The sequence below is a fragment of the Sceloporus undulatus genome, chromosome 3 (genome assembly GCF_019175285.1).
Source record: "Sceloporus undulatus isolate JIND9_A2432 ecotype Alabama chromosome 3, SceUnd_v1.1, whole genome shotgun sequence".
NCBI lineage: Eukaryota > Metazoa > Chordata > Lepidosauria > Squamata > Phrynosomatidae > Sceloporus > Sceloporus undulatus.
Window position 1 is genome coordinate 102,016,951 of NC_056524.1, and position 18,015 is coordinate 102,034,965.

At 41.5% G+C, this 18,015-nt stretch overlaps 1 protein-coding gene across 9 annotated transcripts in view; it reads left to right on the plus strand.

Annotated features, from left to right (window-relative positions):
* MAP4K4 (mitogen-activated protein kinase kinase kinase kinase 4) overlaps positions 1-18,015 on the plus strand; it is a 196,520-nt gene that overhangs the window by 86,919 nt on the left and 91,586 nt on the right. For all 9 annotated transcript variants that reach the window (XM_042456902.1, XM_042456901.1, XM_042456907.1 and 6 more), the window contains exon 3: positions 3,204-3,260. In XM_042456902.1, coding sequence (XP_042312836.1) covers positions 3,204-3,260 — 57 coding nt within the window. The remainder of the gene's footprint in view (positions 1-3,203; positions 3,261-18,015) is intronic.

Consider the following 18,015-nt stretch of genomic DNA (forward strand, 5'->3'; position numbering starts at 1 on the left):
TTGCATAGCTTCAACGAGCACTGCTTGATTTTGAAAACTAAATTGAAAATGGAATTGAATTGAGTTGAATTGAGACGTGGTATTTGAGCATTTGCTGCACTTGTTGTAGTTGGTATAGTATATTAGTTGGTTCAAATAGCAGCATTTCTATTGTTTCTGTTCTTATTAGTAGAATGAAACTTGACGCTCTGAATTCTCTTAAACTTTGGCTCATTTCTGTATGAACTTGATAACTTGGCAAGTGTAAATTAATTCTACATGATGAGGTGATACCAAGTGGTTTAAAAGATGCCATATTCACACCTATAGATATCTATAGAGAAACCCTATAGAAAATACGTATAGAGCCTTGTATGGCGGAGGCACAGACTGTTTGAAAGACCATATCTCCTTATGAGCCTGCCTGAGTTTTAAGTTCCTAGTAGTAGTGCTTTCTCTTGATACTCCTGGTACCACCCATATCACATTTCTACTCTATGTTGTATTAATTTATACTGTAAGCCACCTTGTGTTTCACATTGGGGAAAAGGCATGATATAAAGTAATAATAATTTAATTAATAATTTGTTTTATTTATATACCGCTATTCCAAAGATCATAGCGGTGAACAGCAAGTAAGCTAATTAGCAAGTAAGCTAATTTGCCCCCAACAGTCTGGGTACTCATTTTAGCGACCTCGGAAGGATGCAAGCCTGAGTCGAGCTTGGGCCCTTTTGCTGGTCTTGAACTCGCAACCTTGTGGTTTTGAGTGAAGTAAATATATAAATGATGATATCCAGGGTCACTGTTGCTTAAGTCACTTTTTTTGTTTCAGCAAGGGAGAGATTTTAAAAGAAGAAATCAGACAAAAGGGTTAGGGTAACTGTTCCATGTGGCATGTCATTGTAAATGGAACAAATTAAGGCAGTGGTGGCTGGTGATCATAATGTCAATGGGATGATGCATATGCTGTTGATTTAAGTCCAAACTTTAAAGGAAATGTACACCTTTCATAGTTCATTTAGGTTGAGACTAAAACACAGAGTGAATTCCTTGTCCCACTGACATGAGCGCCACTGGCTGCCACTGAATTAGGGTTTATTCTCATATGTGTGCACATTAGAGATAGGGGTTTGTTGGTCAGTATGAGGCAGTACAGACCAGCACTTTCTGCCTGCCTGACCGCATACTAGGGCTGAACTAGGGCAGAGCATTCACATGCGCTGAATGCTAGTTCTGCTGCCCCACCGCCATCATGGCACGCACCTGTCCACACGGTGCACACCATGTTGACATTCATGGTGTGCAGTACCCAAACGGCGCTGGATGGAAGGGGTATCAACATGCCCACTTGTGCGCCTGTGATGCTCCTTCTGGGAAGATGCTCAGAGCAGCTTCTTTTAGGGAGCAGGTTGGTGTTGCAGTGTGCGGCTGCTGCGGCACCGACTCGGGGCAGGAATGGATGGTTTCCAGCCACCCATCTGTACTGTCCCTAAGTCCCTTTGGATCGTCACTGATATCATGCAGGCCCCCACACACCTCAGTTTTTTCAGCCAAAATATGTTTTTACAAATTTCAAAAGGAGGTTGTGGGGTTTGAAAAAGCAGTTTTGGTTCCCCATCTCAAAACATCCCCCCCCCCCCCGAAAGGCAACTAGGAGTGATATGATGGGCCATTCAGTTGCCCTAAATAGCAGCCACAGTGTAATGCATAGTGGCCCTCTGCAGCTCCAGAAGAACCAGTGGTGGTGTGGCATGCCTGCCTGGTGTGCCTACTGTGTTCACTGGGTATTGTTCATGTAATAATTTTGTAATAAGGAATTTTGATTATGTGGCCATCTCTTACAGTGAACTCTGCTGAATGGTAAAGATTCATATGCGCGTTTTCCCTTTTGTACTGGTATATTGGGAAAAGAGGTGATTGAAAATACAGCTTTAAGGACCTTTTTGACAAGAATATTACACTTCAATATTGAGAAGTTTATGAAGGACATACAGAGGGAGTGTCGTCCATGCCAGCCCCGCTAGCTCCATGAGATCTCTTGTGGAAAACTTTTCTTCTGGTTTCTGTCTGTAGTTGAGTTGTCTGGACAAGATCTGTGCCCAAATTATAAACTGTTATAACTTGAGATTGATTTGAGTCCCCCCCTATTTTTATTGTCTTTTAAAAAAAATCAGCAAGCCTTTAGCCTCTCATATTTCTACATTATTTCCTGGGCTTGTCTTAATTAATACACTGTTGGTTTGTTTGTTATATCATTGGTTTCATTCTGTAATTGTTCCAATAAGCTGCTTTAAGAAATGCAGAGTGAATTGAAATGGAAGTAGTCTGTTATATGGGAATCATCCAGCAATGGCATTTCACTGATAGAATGACAGAATCTAATGATGATTCCTTGCTGCACTACACTTTCCTTCCCTGTCCCTCCTTGCAATTCGAGAAACAGCTCTGAAAGACTGGAAACCCTGGAGATCTTGATCAGGTTTTCTGATGACACAGGAGGAGATGGAGAAGAACAGAGGTCTATTGAGACAGCAAGCAGAATGTTGGATTTATTCCTTGTTGATGTAATTAAGTGAAAGGATTTGATATCAGTACTGCATTGAAGAATCTTTGAAATGTGGCATTCTGGTGGTACATGGGGAAAATGCAGTTGATATAATCATCTGTGTTTGGTGCTCTGGCAATGCTCTTCACTCCTTTTGTTCATAAAATCATTTTTTCAGTGTATGCTGTAGAATGAGTTCTTAATGGCAAGAAATGTATAGTCAAGAAAATGGAATAGATTTCCCACTGGTATTAGTCTGTTTAAACATAATAAACCTATTTAAACTAAATAAACTGATTTAATCTCGGCAGATTTGTGTGACATAACTGTAGCTTTTTTCTTAAACTAAAACAATTATTGGGGAAAAATACTTATTTAATGTTGCATGAGCACTATTCAAAAGTTTAATCTGTACAGTACTTATCAGTTACACTGATGAAATGTGATAGAGTAATAATTAAAATTTGGATCTTACTGCATGGCCTAAAAGTGAATGAATCACACTTATCTTTTTTTAAATGTACAATATGCACATAAGGATAAATAATTATATACATCGTGTCTTGTGCATTCATTTATAAATAATGGAGAAACAGTTTGATAACTTTTCTGTGGTGTTTTATTTAATGTGTCAATGGAACAGTTAATGATTCTTTCTTTCTTTCTTTCTACTTAGGGTCGGCATGTCAAAACAGGTCAACTGGCAGCTATCAAAGTCATGGATGTTACTGAGGTAAGTTTAAAATGGCACTCCAACTCTTGAAGGAAAAATAAAAGGACTTGTTTGTATGCTGAGTTCTTCATCTTTTCAACAGGAGAGATCTCTGCATTGTGGCATGCATGCAGATCTCTGGATTAGGGCCAAAGTGAAAAGAAATGTGCACTCAACTGAGAATGTCAGCTTGATCACAATAAATGTATACCCTTTTAAGGTCGGAAAGGAAATGGACCCAATAAAGATCCCAAAGGCCTAAATGCAGAAACATCTGCTAAAATGTTGAGCAGATTGTTGGCAGAATTCAACAGTGTAAAGCAGTAGTTGTAATGGACTCAGGGGGATTTACTGTGGAGCTTTATATGAGAACAGGGAGAAATTAACCCAGCTAGAGAGATGAAAATATACATCTGTAGTTAAACTCTTATCTTTAATAACTTTAGTTGAAGGCATTCAAAAATAGATCAATTTGTCATTTAAGAAGTATTTTAAACATCAGAAAATAGAAGGGTAATTCTGAGAATAGTGTATCTACTATTATCACACAGACTTTGTATTTCACAATCAGGCAAGATTTATTCATCAATGGATTTTATTAGCTCAACACTCTCTAAAGCATTTCAGACCAAACATCCTATTGGTCCAAAACCTACAGTATATACTTTATATGATTCATATGAAGTATTAAAGTTCATTTCTGTTCTTCTCAGAGACAGGATTTTAATTGGCAGGATGATTAAGCTATGCTAAATTGAGTTTTTTAGAGAATTTCACATTTGCTCACGTTGGAAGCTTTATCCAGAATTGTATTTCATTCTGGTTTTGACATCCATTTAGTGCATTTATTTTTTGTACATTTGTTTGTGCAGTCGAAACCTCAACAAGACTGTGAGCTTATGGGTAAATGATACTGGGAATGATAAGGCAGTAAGCAAGGATAAGTAACTAACATATTTCCTTATGACTCTGAATTGCTCTAATAACAGAACAAAGCTGTTGCTTTTCAAAACATAATATAGAGCACCTTTTAAAAGAACTGTATATTCTTAACACATACAGGGGACCTGTGCATGTTGCTCTAAACTATTTTCTGAAATGACACACCACTCAAGTCACTGTAATGTAGGCCAAGGTTAGACAATTCCCTAAAAATAAATTTAATGAAAAATAAATAGATCCAGATATATCTAGATCAGTGATTCCCAAACTGGTCTTCTAAGTATTTTGGACTTCAGCTCTTAGAGGCCACAGCCATCTTAGCTAATAAGATCCTGGGAACTGAAGTCCAAAACATCTGGAGAACCAGAGTTTGGGAAGCACTGATCTAGATGATCATGTGTATATGGACCTATTTCATCCAGAATATGGGACTGTGGCTGCTTCCCATGCTGTTGGTGACATATACTGGGTACTGGATGCAGAAACTGCAGTTGTAGTGGTTCTCTTGAATTTCTCAGTGGTTTTTGATGCCAATGACCATTGTATCTTGCTGGACCATCTATTGACATTTGGGGGACACCACATGTCAGTACTCCTGGTTCTTTCTATCAGGTTGTGTTCAGAAAATGGTGCTATGGTGCTATCATGCCACATCATTTGGCTTGTGATGTCTCACATGGTTCCATCTTATCTCTTATTTTTTTAAAATATCTATATGAATGGCAAGGGTTATCTGGAGCTTCAGAGGGATATGCTGCCAGTATGCATATGACAAGGGGTTTACTCTTTGCCACCCAAAGCCAAGGAATTGATTGATTCTTTTGGAGATTGCCCTGGGCTAGATGTGAATGAATAAATTGAGAATTAATCTAGGCAAGAGAGGGGTAATGTTGATAAATGACATTTGGGGGATTTGGAGTTATCCCTTGGTCACATCACATTTAAACGATTGCTAAACACATATTTGAGTAGGGTTACCCTTTGTAGAGCATTAGGGAGTTTCAGCTTGTACAAAAGGCAACTGCTTGGCTGCTAATCAGTACATGATAATGAAAATATTGATTCAATATCAAAAGAACTGCACTGGCTGCTCTCTGATTTCAAGGTGGAACTTTTAAACCTCTAAATGGCTCAGGGTTGGCAAAGGGATAAATCATTTCACTATGAGCCTATCATCTGGATATCAAGAGCAATAGGAGATGCCCTTTGAGTGACAATCTTTCCCAGAGGCATGTTCTATTTTGTTGCTCCTCAAGAATGCTCTCTCTTCAGAGTTAAATTTGGTCTTGGCTTTTCGAAAAGGAATAAAAGGCCCGATCCAGACGTGCCTATAGTGCACCCCTGTCACGTGCTAGGGGTTTATTTACCAAACAAACTGATAGATAGATAAATAAATAAATAAATAAATAAATAAACAAATAAATAAAATGATGTAAAAGTGAAATCATGGACTATTATGAAAGGAGGATACCATCCCCCCCTTTAACGGGATATACTGGTGGTACTCAGACTTTTTACCTTTGGGATCCCTTTTACATCTGCATGCTGGCTTCACAGCCCCACCACTTGATGTAGTATATGAATAAAAATATTTTGTTTATGTAGTCTGTATATTTTCATTTACACATTCATATATATTCATATTTTAACATTTTGTGGGGAAATAACATTGTTCAAATTAGAACAGTTTTGTTTAAGTGAATTCAGTATTTAACTCAACATATGTGTAAATTTTATTCATTTAAATTTTTTTCATATAAGGAAGACGAGTGATCAGAGTCTCCAAGTGTCATCCCTCCCACCGTTTGAGAATCCAGAGCCTACTTTTCACCAGTGTTCCCAAACAGAAAGGCAAGAGGAAAAATAGATACCGTATTTTCCGGCATATAAGGCGACTCTTTAAGTCTGCCTTATGTGTCGGATTTTTACCCCAGAGACAGGTGAATGGCATAGCCACCTCCCTATCTCTGGGGTCCTTGCTGGGTCCTCTCCCAGCCAGCCGGCACTTGCGCTGGCTGGAGGGCACCTCTCTGGAGGCCTGAGAGAGGATCCGCGGCAGCTGGGCTCTTGTCGCCATTTTTCTCCCAAAAGGCGGTGGGGAAGCGGCTCCAGAGCCAGCCAGGATGAGGAAAAGAGCCGGCCCCTTACTCCTCGGCGCCGCCGCTGGGGATCCTCCGATCCTCCAGCGGCTTCAGAAGTCCTCCACAGAAGCCGCTGCCACCGCCACCCGGGATCCTCCGCTCCTCCAGCGGCTTCCGCGAAAGACTTCTGAAGCTGTTGGAGGATCGGAGGATTCCTGGTGGCAGCGGCTGCAGTGCCGAAGAGTAAGTCGGCTGGCTCTTTTTCTCGGCCCGGCTGGCTCTGGAGCCGCTTCCCCAACGCATTTTGGGAGAAAAATGGCGGCGAGAGCCCAGCCGCCGTCGATCCTCTCTCAGGCCTCTAGAGAGGCCCCCTCCAGCCAGCACGAGACCCCATAATAGGAGGCCAGGGACGCTGCCAGTGGGTGACTTGGGAGGTCATCTTATATCCCCCGTCGCCTTATATGCCGGAAAAGGACTGTTCAAGTAATACAGTTGGCTCTCCATTTTTGTGGGGGTTCCGTTCTGGAACACCCCTACCTGCGAAAACAGAGGCTTGCGCATATTCAAGCCCTATATTCAAGCCTGGACACACCATTAAAAATTACAGGGGCCGCCCTTCTGCAACTATTCAAGGTTGTGGATCTCAAATCCACGAGTTAGGAGGCATAGGAAATTTTAAAATATTTATCTCAGGGCCATTTCTTTTCATTAAACATACAGTAATTGAACAATAGAAGAACAATTTCCTCTTCAGGAAACACAGGTAGATGTTTCAGGAAATTTTGTGGAAGGTAGTTGCTAATTTTTTTACAAGCAATATTTAAAAACAAGTACATATTCTCATGAAATAAGGATTTTTGTCTCAAGATATGCATATGCTTTGGGTAATCTCAGGGAGAAGTCAGGCAAGTGCAGAGGATTTCGTCCCCCATCTGGATATATTTTAAAAAATTAAGATGCATTCATCACAGCTTCTAGTAATAAGATAGTCGCTTATCTTTAATGAAAGAGGAAGAGGCAAGTACAGAATTTAGAGGCAGTGGTGCAAAAATTACTGAAATGTATGTCATTCAAATACCGTGAGCTTGAAACGGCCTATATAAGAACAGATTAAACACTTGGGGTGTCTTATCTTTCCATAGCAGGTGTGGGGAAAACTTAGTTAAATGACTGTCTTTTTGGCAGAAACTACCTGCAGTGGGTCAGCTTATAAATCTCCAACATGTTTCTTGCGCCTGGCATGCTGATGATGATGCAGCACAATGATTTTCAAATGTTACTTTATCATTGAATATAGTGTTAATCTTGGTAGTCAGATTTTTTAAAATGCTTTTCCTTTTCTTCTAAAATTAATTCAAGTGTGTGAAATTGTTCTGGTATGTACAACCTATGAATTTTAATACATGCTAGCAAAAGTAACAGCTTTGCCTGTTTTAGAGACCCTGTAGTTCCTCCACCCATCTGGTGCTTTTGTTCTTCTCATCCCCTCCTTTTTTGATGTTCTCACTTGCCTTTTGTTCTATCTATTACTGGTATATATATGTTCAGCCTTTATCTCAGTTCATTGTCCTCTGCCGTCCCTCACCAAACATCAGGAGTTTCTCTCCCACTCCCAGGTTTGAATAATTTTGGGGCCCTTAGCATAAATGGAGCTGCCTAGGAGCCCTGTAGAGAAACAAATATTCCAGGCCTGTGTGTGTTTAGGAATGTCTGGCATCTAATGGCTTAAAATGGTACTGCAGCCAGCAGATTGATTTTAATGAAGAAGTTGAGGGGTTTTGGGTTGCAAAACAATAAAACGGGTAACCAATAATAAAATAGGCATAGCAGATAAAACAGTTTGGAAGGAACAAAAACCTCACAATGTAAAAAAAAAAACACACCCCTATTTTATTATAATTAGATTAGATTATTGACAAATAAAATCCTCTGTTGTTGTTGTTTTGTGCCTTCAGGTTGTTTCTGACTTATGATGACTCTAAGGCCATGGGGTTTTCTTGGCAAGTTTCTTCAGAGGGGGGTTGCCATTGCCATCCTCTGAGGTTGAGAGTATGTGGCTTGCCCAAGTTATCTAGTGGGTTTACATGGCCAAGCCAGGATTTGAACCCTGCTCTCCAGAGTCCTAGTCCAACACTCAAATCACCACACCACACTGTTTCTCATTACTTTTAAAATAACCCTGCATCAGCACACATTTAAATTAGTATTTGGAAATATTCATTTCAATTTTCTCAAAACAAATTTCCCTCATTCATCCTTGATTGTGTGTCTATGTGCCTTCATGTCGCCAGGTGATTTATGGTGACCCCCTGAATTTCATAGGTTTTTCCTAGGTAACGAATGTTCCAAGGTGGCTTTTTTCAGTTCATTCTTCTACAACAGTGATGGTGAACCTTTTAGAGATCGAGTACCCAAACTACAATCCAAAACCCACTTATTTATTGGAAAGTGTCGCGTCCCTCTGGCTTTCTAGTGACAAACTCTAGTGAACTCTGTGTTGGGACAATGGTGCATGTACCCACAGAGAGGGCACTGAGTGCCACCTCTGGCACACGTGCCATAGGTTCACCACCACTGTTCTACAGCATTTGGTATTCATTGGCTATCTCTCATCCAAGTACTAACCAGGGATGACCCTGCTTAGTTTCCAAAGTGAGACAGAATCTGGTGCCTTTAGGGTGTTTACTTGATTAGTTATTGTTAAATTTATATTTAAATTTACCTTAAATTGACTTAGATAGGATATTGACTTTCACTGACTGTAGTAAATGAGACAATCAATATCACAGTCAATAGTCCTTTCCTTACTGATTATTGTGCATTTAACAGTTTGCTACTAGGCATTAGTAGCAAAATGCAGTGGTTGAAAGAAAAGCCAGGCATTGCCCATTGTGTGCATTTTTTAAAAAATGTGTGGTTGTGCTCAACCTAATAAGCAGAGCTCTTTCTAAGTCACTATATTTAAGTTTAGTTTATATAAAATTAGTGCTCTGTCAACGATTGATCACAATACTTGGCTTCGTTTTAAAGGAAGAATTGAATTACTTTCATTGCCTTCCTCTTGCTGTCCCTGTTTATCTTCTCTGTCAGTTTATCTTACAGGGAAATCTATTTAGCCAAAGTTACCAATATGTCTCTTCCAATTCATCTGCAGATAATCAGGGTATCTTGCTTGATATGTATGAACCAGGATTTGTCCAAAACTTCCTTTATTTGCATAGCTCCACTGACCAAGGACAGCTGTATAGCAATGATCCCTGTCCCCAAACCTAAAACAATAGTATGGAAATATTCACAGGGCACATTTGGCTGTCACAAGGACCTTGCTGAAATTGCTGGTCAGTTGTTCCCACTGCAAGTTGCTAAACAAACCATTATACAGTGCTCCCTCGGGTTACGAAATTAATTCGTTCCGCCGCGGCGTTCGTAACCCGATGCATTTCGCAAGCCGAAAAGGGCTTTCCGTTAGCGCTGGCAAGCCGCGCGTTTGAATTTCGCGCCGAAAAAAATTTGTAACCCGAAAAAACCTTCGTATCCCGGAACAGTTTTTTCCAATGGAACTTTTTCGTATCCCGGAAATTTTGTAACGCGATCAATTCGTATCCCGGGGTACCACTGTACCTTTGGCCTTAAATTCTTTTAGTGTGATTCTTCAATGCGGCAGACATTGCCATGCTATTTTGCTTGCCTCTTACAAGGCAGAATTAGAAGAACCTTAGAAGAAGCCATAGGCGGGTTACAGACCGCCATGAAAGTACGTGACGAGCGCGTACTAGGGTTAGGAAGGGGCGGTGCTTCCGCACCCCCTAACCCTAGCACGCACTCCGCATGTACAAAATGGTGGCGGCCGTTCCACACGGCCGCCACCATAATGGCGTGACGAACGTGCCGCCTCCAAATGAGGCGGCGCGGACATGACGTCATCGCTCTGCGCGAGGGCATTTAACGCGCCCTTTCCGCGGAGCAGGAACGAGCTCCGAAACGGAGTTCCTTCCTGGTTTGCGTCGCTGGGCGCAGCCTTCAGACGGCTGCACCCAGCAACGCAAGGGAGAAAGGGGCCAAGCGGCCCCTTTCTCCTCCTCCCCGCCGCTGCGGGGTGTCCTTGGGGCTTGAAGCCCCAAGGACACCCCTTTCCAGGCTGCAGGGAAGTGGCCTTTTGCCGCTTCCCCAAGGCCCGGAAAGCGGCGGATCGGGGCCTCAGAGGCTGCCGGTCTGGCAGCTGAGGCCCCGATACATCGGGGAAAGGCGCGCCTACAGGCCGCCCCAAAGGGGCGGTCTGTAACGCGCCATAGATTCATTCTCTGTGACAGTTGTTTTCTTTAGGCATCATACTAAAGTGTGTGTTTGACAGGGTGTTCATTTTGTAATATGAATTTGGCCAAAATGTTGTACTGCATGACAGATTTATCTGATGAAACCACGTGTCTCAGTGCAGCTTTAAAACCAGGTGTCCCATGAAACTGACCATGTCTCTTTCCCTTTATCATAGTATGCAAATACTTGTATAGTATCTTTATTTTGCTATTGGTTTTGTTTGTTATTTTGTTGTTTTCAGGTCATTTCCAACCTATGGAAACCCTAAGATGACCCTATAATGTGGTCATTTAGGACAGCCCAAATGCCAAAAAAACTTGCAATCTTTTAAGTTCTTTTAAGTTCTGTAGAATTCTTCATCAGGCTGGCTGGTACAAAAACTTTGAGTGAATGAAAGAATTCTAAAAATCTGGCTTGATGTTGTGGTCATGAGCTCTGCTGTTGAACTCCACTCAATGGTTACTGCAGACTGAGGGAATCACTGGTCAGTGTGAAGTTTCCAGTTTTTATCTACCCATGCATACTGGTATGAAGAATCCATTTCCTTTATCTGAAGATACAAGGGCTGGCTGTAATTCAGAGATTTGTCCATGGCCATGGCATGAAAGACATCTTTCAAGTGTGTTTTTAAAAAGTTGTGGCACTTTAAGACTGGTTTATTATGGTACTAAGCTGTTTCAGGCAACAGCATTAAGTAAATCAGGTGAGGAATGCTGTGGCTTACAAAAGCACATGGCATAATAAACTTGTTAGTCCAAAAGGGCCAAGATTTTGCTGATACAGGCTAACACTGGATGCTTCAAGAATGTGTAATATTGTGCTTGCTGCTGAATGGTGCATTTCATGGACTTAAAAAAAATGAAGAGAAGCTCTAACCTCAGCTGAAATCCATTAATCTCTCTCAGCTGTTGCAGTCCGTTCTGAACTTCCTTATGGATGAAAAGAAGTCTTTGATACTTTTATGTCAAGTTCCAAGTGATACTGGATCAGGGCAGCATCTAGCCTTTAATGTGTGACTGTGGATCACAGCAGTAGTGGTATAGTTACTCTTTGTAAGCCAGTCTTAGAAATGTATTTACACAGCTCCCTATTCCCTTCCCCAACCTGCTCATAAAAGTATTTTGTTCCCATAGGTAAAAACTCAGCCATAAGCTGAGTTCCAGCCAGATAATTCTTAACTTTGGATTTTTTTAAAAAAAATGTAGAGCAGAGAAAAAATAACAATGCTCAAACAAACAAAATCTTTGTTTTCTTGAAACATAACACATTCACTGTGGTTTTTGTTTTTAAAGGAAAGTGCACACACTATTTTAGTGATTGATTCTGGCTTGGGTATCTCACAGAATGAATAAAGTTCCAGTAATCCCTTCATAGTTTCCCTTGAGATTTGGGACAGTGATAGAAATGGTCAAATAGACTGGGCAAAGGTATAAAAATGAAATCTTTTTGCATTTTAAAATATGATTTTCTGTCCCAACGTCTCCCCCCCCCTTTTTTTTTTTTTACATGCTTCCTGTGTATTTATTTCACAGGAGAGAGAAATTCCCATTGACACTCAGATTCAAGCTGTTTTTTCTCCCTTCAGCCTTGAATTCACAGCAGTATTCAGTTTGAGCCAAGATGTCTTAGGGCATTGTGGTTGAAATAGCAAGAGGTAGATCTCCCCCTCCTATTTTTAAAGATTCAAGTCCAGTGCTTTCTTTTTATAATGAAGCTGTAGCTATGGGAACCCATGAGTGGAAACACAAAGAGGCTACTTTTAGATATTTAAACCCTTGGTTCCTCTTTAGTTTGTGGTCCTAGAATTAGAATTCTGAATTTTGCACAGTCCTTTGCCTTGTCCTTCTTAAGAGTAATATTTATTGAAAATTTTAATGATTTTAGATTTGATCTTTGTTCTTTTGAAATGAAGGGTGGGGAGAATAACTTCAGATATTCTACTGATACTCTACATTTTAGGTTCATAGTGAAAAGATTACTGTAAACTACTTCCTCTGTTAGGTGGTTAAGAAAGCTGATGAGTTCATGGGAGCATTTCATGTCCCTAGTGGACTCTTTCTCATCTTACTGGAATTCTTCTTCCTTCGGCCTAATTTCCTCCTATCCCAAAAGGGAACCCAAGCATGTTCAATTTCCTTTCCCATCAGCACTTTATACGGTGGCTGTTGATGTGACCCATCCAGAGGGAGCTTGAACAGAAGAATGTGTTCTGGACCACCATCTTGAGTTTTTCTGAGGTCTGCTCAGAAAAAATCAGAAATGGTGTAGAATTGTTGAAGATGTTGTAGGATTTAGATAATGGCTATTTGATGTCTGATTTAGCAAAAATAATTTGTGACCTTTATAAATACTATTATCATTTTTAAAGGAGAGGTGCTGAAGTTTAATTATTATGACTTTCCACGAATAGGACCGTGTGGCTGAACAGATGCTTGATCCAATATCTAGTACAGTGAAATACATTGCCTGTGGAAAACTCATGCGTCCCACATATAGCTAGCTTTTCCCAACTTATCATCTCTGTGTAGAGGTTGTTACTGATGTTGGAAATGATTATTTTTCTTGTTAGATTTATATTTTGCTTGTCTTCTAAGGAGCAGAGGGAAGTTTACATGGTTCTTTTTCCCATGTTTGTTCTCAGAAGATGATTTTGAGATACAGTAACTGGGCCCAGGTCTCCCATTGAGCTACATGGATAAGTATAGATTTGAACTGATCCCATTCTGACACATTGGTCATTGTGGCTTCGTTCCCTGTTCCGAATCATATCTGGTTCTTGTTTTGTTGTAGGTGCTGTGTCTGCATTCTGATTTATTCTAGTCAGAATAGCATGGATTTGGAGTTGAAGTGAAGCAGGAATCGCAGCTTCCATGAATGTGATTGGGGTAATGTAGCAGCCCAAGGCTTTGTCTCAGGATGTAGTCATACTGCAGAATTAAAGCCATTTGACGCCACTTACATGACTCTGTCTTGCAGAATTCTGGTATTTGTAGTTTGGTGACGTATTCAGCCTAGTCTTGTCAGAGAGCTCTGGTGCCTCACTAAACTATAAATACCAGATATCTGTAGGATAGTGTCATGGCAGTTATAAAGTGGTATCAAACTGCTTTAATTCTGCAGTGTGACTGTACCCTCAGACAATTACCACATCCTTCCAGAGAGTTCCCTTCCTCCCATAAGCTTCCTATCAACTGCTACCAGTCAGATGGAATATCTTATCAAAGTTGCCCTTAACATAAGCATATAGATCATAGTGACTTCTTCCCATAATGGTTTGTCATGCTTTGAGTTGTCACGTGATACAGAAGAACAGAATACAGTCGCCCTCTGTATCCACTGTTTCTTTAGCCACAGATTCAAACATCCACCGCTTTAATATAAAACACTCACGGCTTTATATATAATCACAAGCACATACACAGTGGGCCATTCCCTTACACGGGTGATCTGTTCTGGACTGCCCCCCCCAACGTGTAAAGGGAATTCTGTGTATTCTCGAGCCCCATTAAAAATAATAGGGCTTGTGCGTGCGGTGTGTGCATGCGCCATTACCCCTTCCAGGGCGCTGAGTCTAAGAAGTTTATCGCACCGGGGTTAAAAGTTCCCTGGTGCATTCTAACGTGCCCCCGCATGGAGCATGATGGGAATGCGATGGGGCCCAGAACGCCATTTTACCGCACACCGGAATGCCGCCTTTGCTCCTGGGCGTTCCCATCGTGTTCACATTGCATTCCAGAGGGCGCCATTTCTGGGGACGCTTTGAAACAATTCCCAGAAATGGCACCCTCTGGAACACAATGGGAACGCGATGGGAACGCCCGGTAGCAAAGGCGGCGTTCTGGTGTGCAGTAAAATGGCATTCTGGGCCCCATCACGTTCCCGTCACGCTCCGTGCATGCCCCTGCGCGGGCACATTAGAATGCACCGGGGAATGTTTTAACCCCGGTGCAATAAACCTCTCACTCTGGTGCGGCTTTCAGCAAATGCTGAAAGCCACCTATATTGCGTCTATGTATGATGTGGGTGCACTGTATTTCCCCCCAAAAGCAAACCTTGATTTTGCTATTTTGTATAAGGGACACCATGTTACTAGGCCACTGTATTTAATAGGTTCTGAGCATCCATGGATTTTGGCGGGGTAGGTGGGCCCTGGAACCAAATTTCAATGGATACCAAGGGTCCACTGTACTGTTAACTAGTTTTTGGGAGAATGAAAGCTGAAAAGACAATATACTTTATTTATTTATTTATTTATTTATTGGACCCAAAGCAGCTCATAAAAGATACTTAAAAGACAATACAAACTCTCACACTCTTTCATTAAGATTACTAACTTGGTGTCTTCAACGCCACTTATTAGTTACTAAACCTGTTTGATTTAATCCAAATCCTCACTCATTCACTTCATATACCACACCCAACCCCAACTGTCTACAACCCACCTTATTCAAATTCCTTTAAAACATTCCCTTAATCACCTGTCACTCTCAGCAGGCCCTCCCACCACCTCCTTATTTATTATTATTATTATTATTAAACTTTATTTCTAGAGCACTGTAATTATACACAGCGCTGTACAAAGTCGGTAAAATTAAGGAGTATATAAAAGCCTACCCAAGGCGTACACTCTAAGATAATAACAATTAAATAGAGAAATAGATAAAATTACCACGTAGAAAAGAAAAGACAAATTAAAAACATCACATATAAAAGCAGATCACATCACATCAAACATTATTAGACAGCCAGATGACAATCACAAATTCCCAGAGAACGCTTCCCTAAACAATATGGTTTTCAGCTCAGCCTTAAAGCTGGTTAGGGAAGTGATGAGCCATGCATGCAGAGGAAGAAGGTTCCAGGAATGAGGGGCAGCAAGAGAGAAGGGGCGGATCCGGGACGGGGCAGAGAAAATCCTGGGTTGAGAGAGGAGACTTTGGCTACCAGAGTGGAGAGTGCGAGTAGGGATGTAGGGAGAGAGAAGATCAGTTAAATAAAGAGGGGCCAGCCCATGCAGGGCTTTAAAAGTGAGTAGCAAAAGTTTGTACCTGATGCGGAAAGGAAAAGGGAGCCAGTGAACGGAGGACAACAGAGGGGAGACATGATCATAACGGCAAGCAAGTGAAATAATGTGTGCAGCTGAATGCTGAACAGAAATTAATGGGTGGAGGTGAGAGAGAGGAAGCCCTGCCAAGAGGAGGTTACAGTAGTCTAGTCGTGAGACCACTAGGGCATGGACCAGTGTTTTTGCGATAGAAGCTGAGAGATATGGACGGATTTTGGCGATATTATAGAGAGAAAAAATCTACAGACTTTGGCTGTAGTCTGGATCTGGGGGATAAATGACAAAGAGGAGTCAAAGATGAAACCGAGACTGCGGGCTTCCTGGACCGGCTGAATAGAGATGTTATTGACGGAAATAGAAAAGGAATAGTGAAGGGTGGGCTTAGGAGGGAAAACAAGAAGCTCAGTCTTGGACATATTGAGCTTCAAACGCCGATGGTGCATCCAGTGGGAGACAGCTGTTAAACAGGATGACACTTGCTGCTCTAGCTCTGGTGAAAGATTAGGGGTGGAAAGGTACAGCTGGGTATCATCGGCGTACAGATGGTAGGAGAAACCAAAAGAACTGATAAGTTTGCCAAGGGAGGGTGTGTATAAAGAGAACAGAAGGGGACCTAAAACAGAGCCCTGAGGAACTCCCAACAGATAAGAGGACAGAAGACGAGGTCTGACCACCTGAGATCACTGAAAAAGATTGATCTGACACGTAAGATGTGAACCAATCGAGAACAAGGCCCGAGAAACCAAGGTCAGAGAGTATGTCTATTAGGAGACAGTGGTCCACGGTGTCGAAGACCGCAGACAGATCGAGAAGGACAAGGATAGAGTAAAGGCCATTCGCCTTGGCCTGCAAAAGATCATTCGAGATCTTAGTAAGGGCCGTCTGTGGAGTGCCGTGGGCGAAAACCAGACTGGAAGGGATCCAGAATGAAGTTGGTTTCAAGAAACTCAAGACAGCGTGAATAGACAACTCGTTCCAACACCTTAGAAAGAAAAGGAAGCAGAGAGATTGGACAATAGCTAGCCAAGGAAGAGGGGTCGAGAAAGGGTTTTTTCAGGATAGGGGAAACTAAGGCATGTTTGAAGACTGAGAGGAAGGAACCCGAAGAGAGAGAGAGAGAGAGATTAAAGATATAGAGGAGGGAGGGTAGCAAAGAGGGGGCTATAGAGATTAGAAGACGAAAAGGAATTGGATCAAGAGAGCAGGTGGTAGGTTTGGATGAGTTCAGCAGCAAAGAGAGTTCTTCCAAAGAAACAGGAGGAAACACAGAGAGTTTATTAGTAGGAGAGGCGAGGAGATTAATGGTGGGAGCTAAATCATGAGGAGTTAACTCAGAACGAATGGTAGTGATCTTTGTAATGAAGTAATTGGCGAAGTCGGAGGGAGAAAATAATGGAGAGACGGAGGGAAGAGAGGGTTTTAACAGTGTGTTGAAACAGGAGAATAAGCGCTGTGGGCGCCTCTCGTTGGCGCAGATCAATGATTTAAAGTAGTCTTGTTTTGCCATCGACAAGGCGTGTGAAAAAGATAAAAGAATGAATTTATAGTGGATAAAGTTGGCCCACTCCCTGGACTTTCTCCAGAGACGTTCGGCTGCTCGGGAGCAGGACTGGAGAAATCTAACAATGGGAGTGATCCAGGGCTGAGGCCTAGTCGTAGAGGAAGAGGAGGACACGCGCGTAGATACTGGGGCAAAGCTGTCAAGAGTTGAAGAGAGAGTAGAATTCAGTAAAGACATAGCTGAGTCAGCTCCTTACCTGATGATGGTGGTGGTGGTGATGATGATGATGATGATGATGATGATGATGATGATAATTTATTTATAGCCCATCTTTTCATGGGGAATCAAGGTGGATTACAACATCTAAAAGCAGTGTATTACATATCAAATCTAGTTAAAATTAATCCCCTGCCCAACCGCCAATCTCTGATTGTAAAACTGAATTAAATTATTTACAATATAAAAACATTGTCGTGATAAGATCAACAAAGTTGGGGGGGATTTAAGAAGGACTCTATAATAGGGGAGAATAATGTATATACTCATGTATAAGCCTAGAAATTTAGGTCAAAAAATTGGCCCAAAAAACCTGAGTCGACTTATCCATGGGTCAATGTAAGTACTGTATTTTAATGCATATAATATATATATGATGAAACGCAAGAGTTTAATCTGCCCTGGAAGCACTGACCCCCTTCTACTCTCTCAGCCATCCAGCCTTTAGTATGTGTACAAATAGATATGTCTGCTGGAATTTTGTAAGTTCTTTGGCACTGTTTTCCTTTACTTTATCCTTTACATCGTTCATTGCATGTGTGTACGATTTCCCCTTGACTTATCCACGGGTCATATCACAATCCACTATTTTGGCCC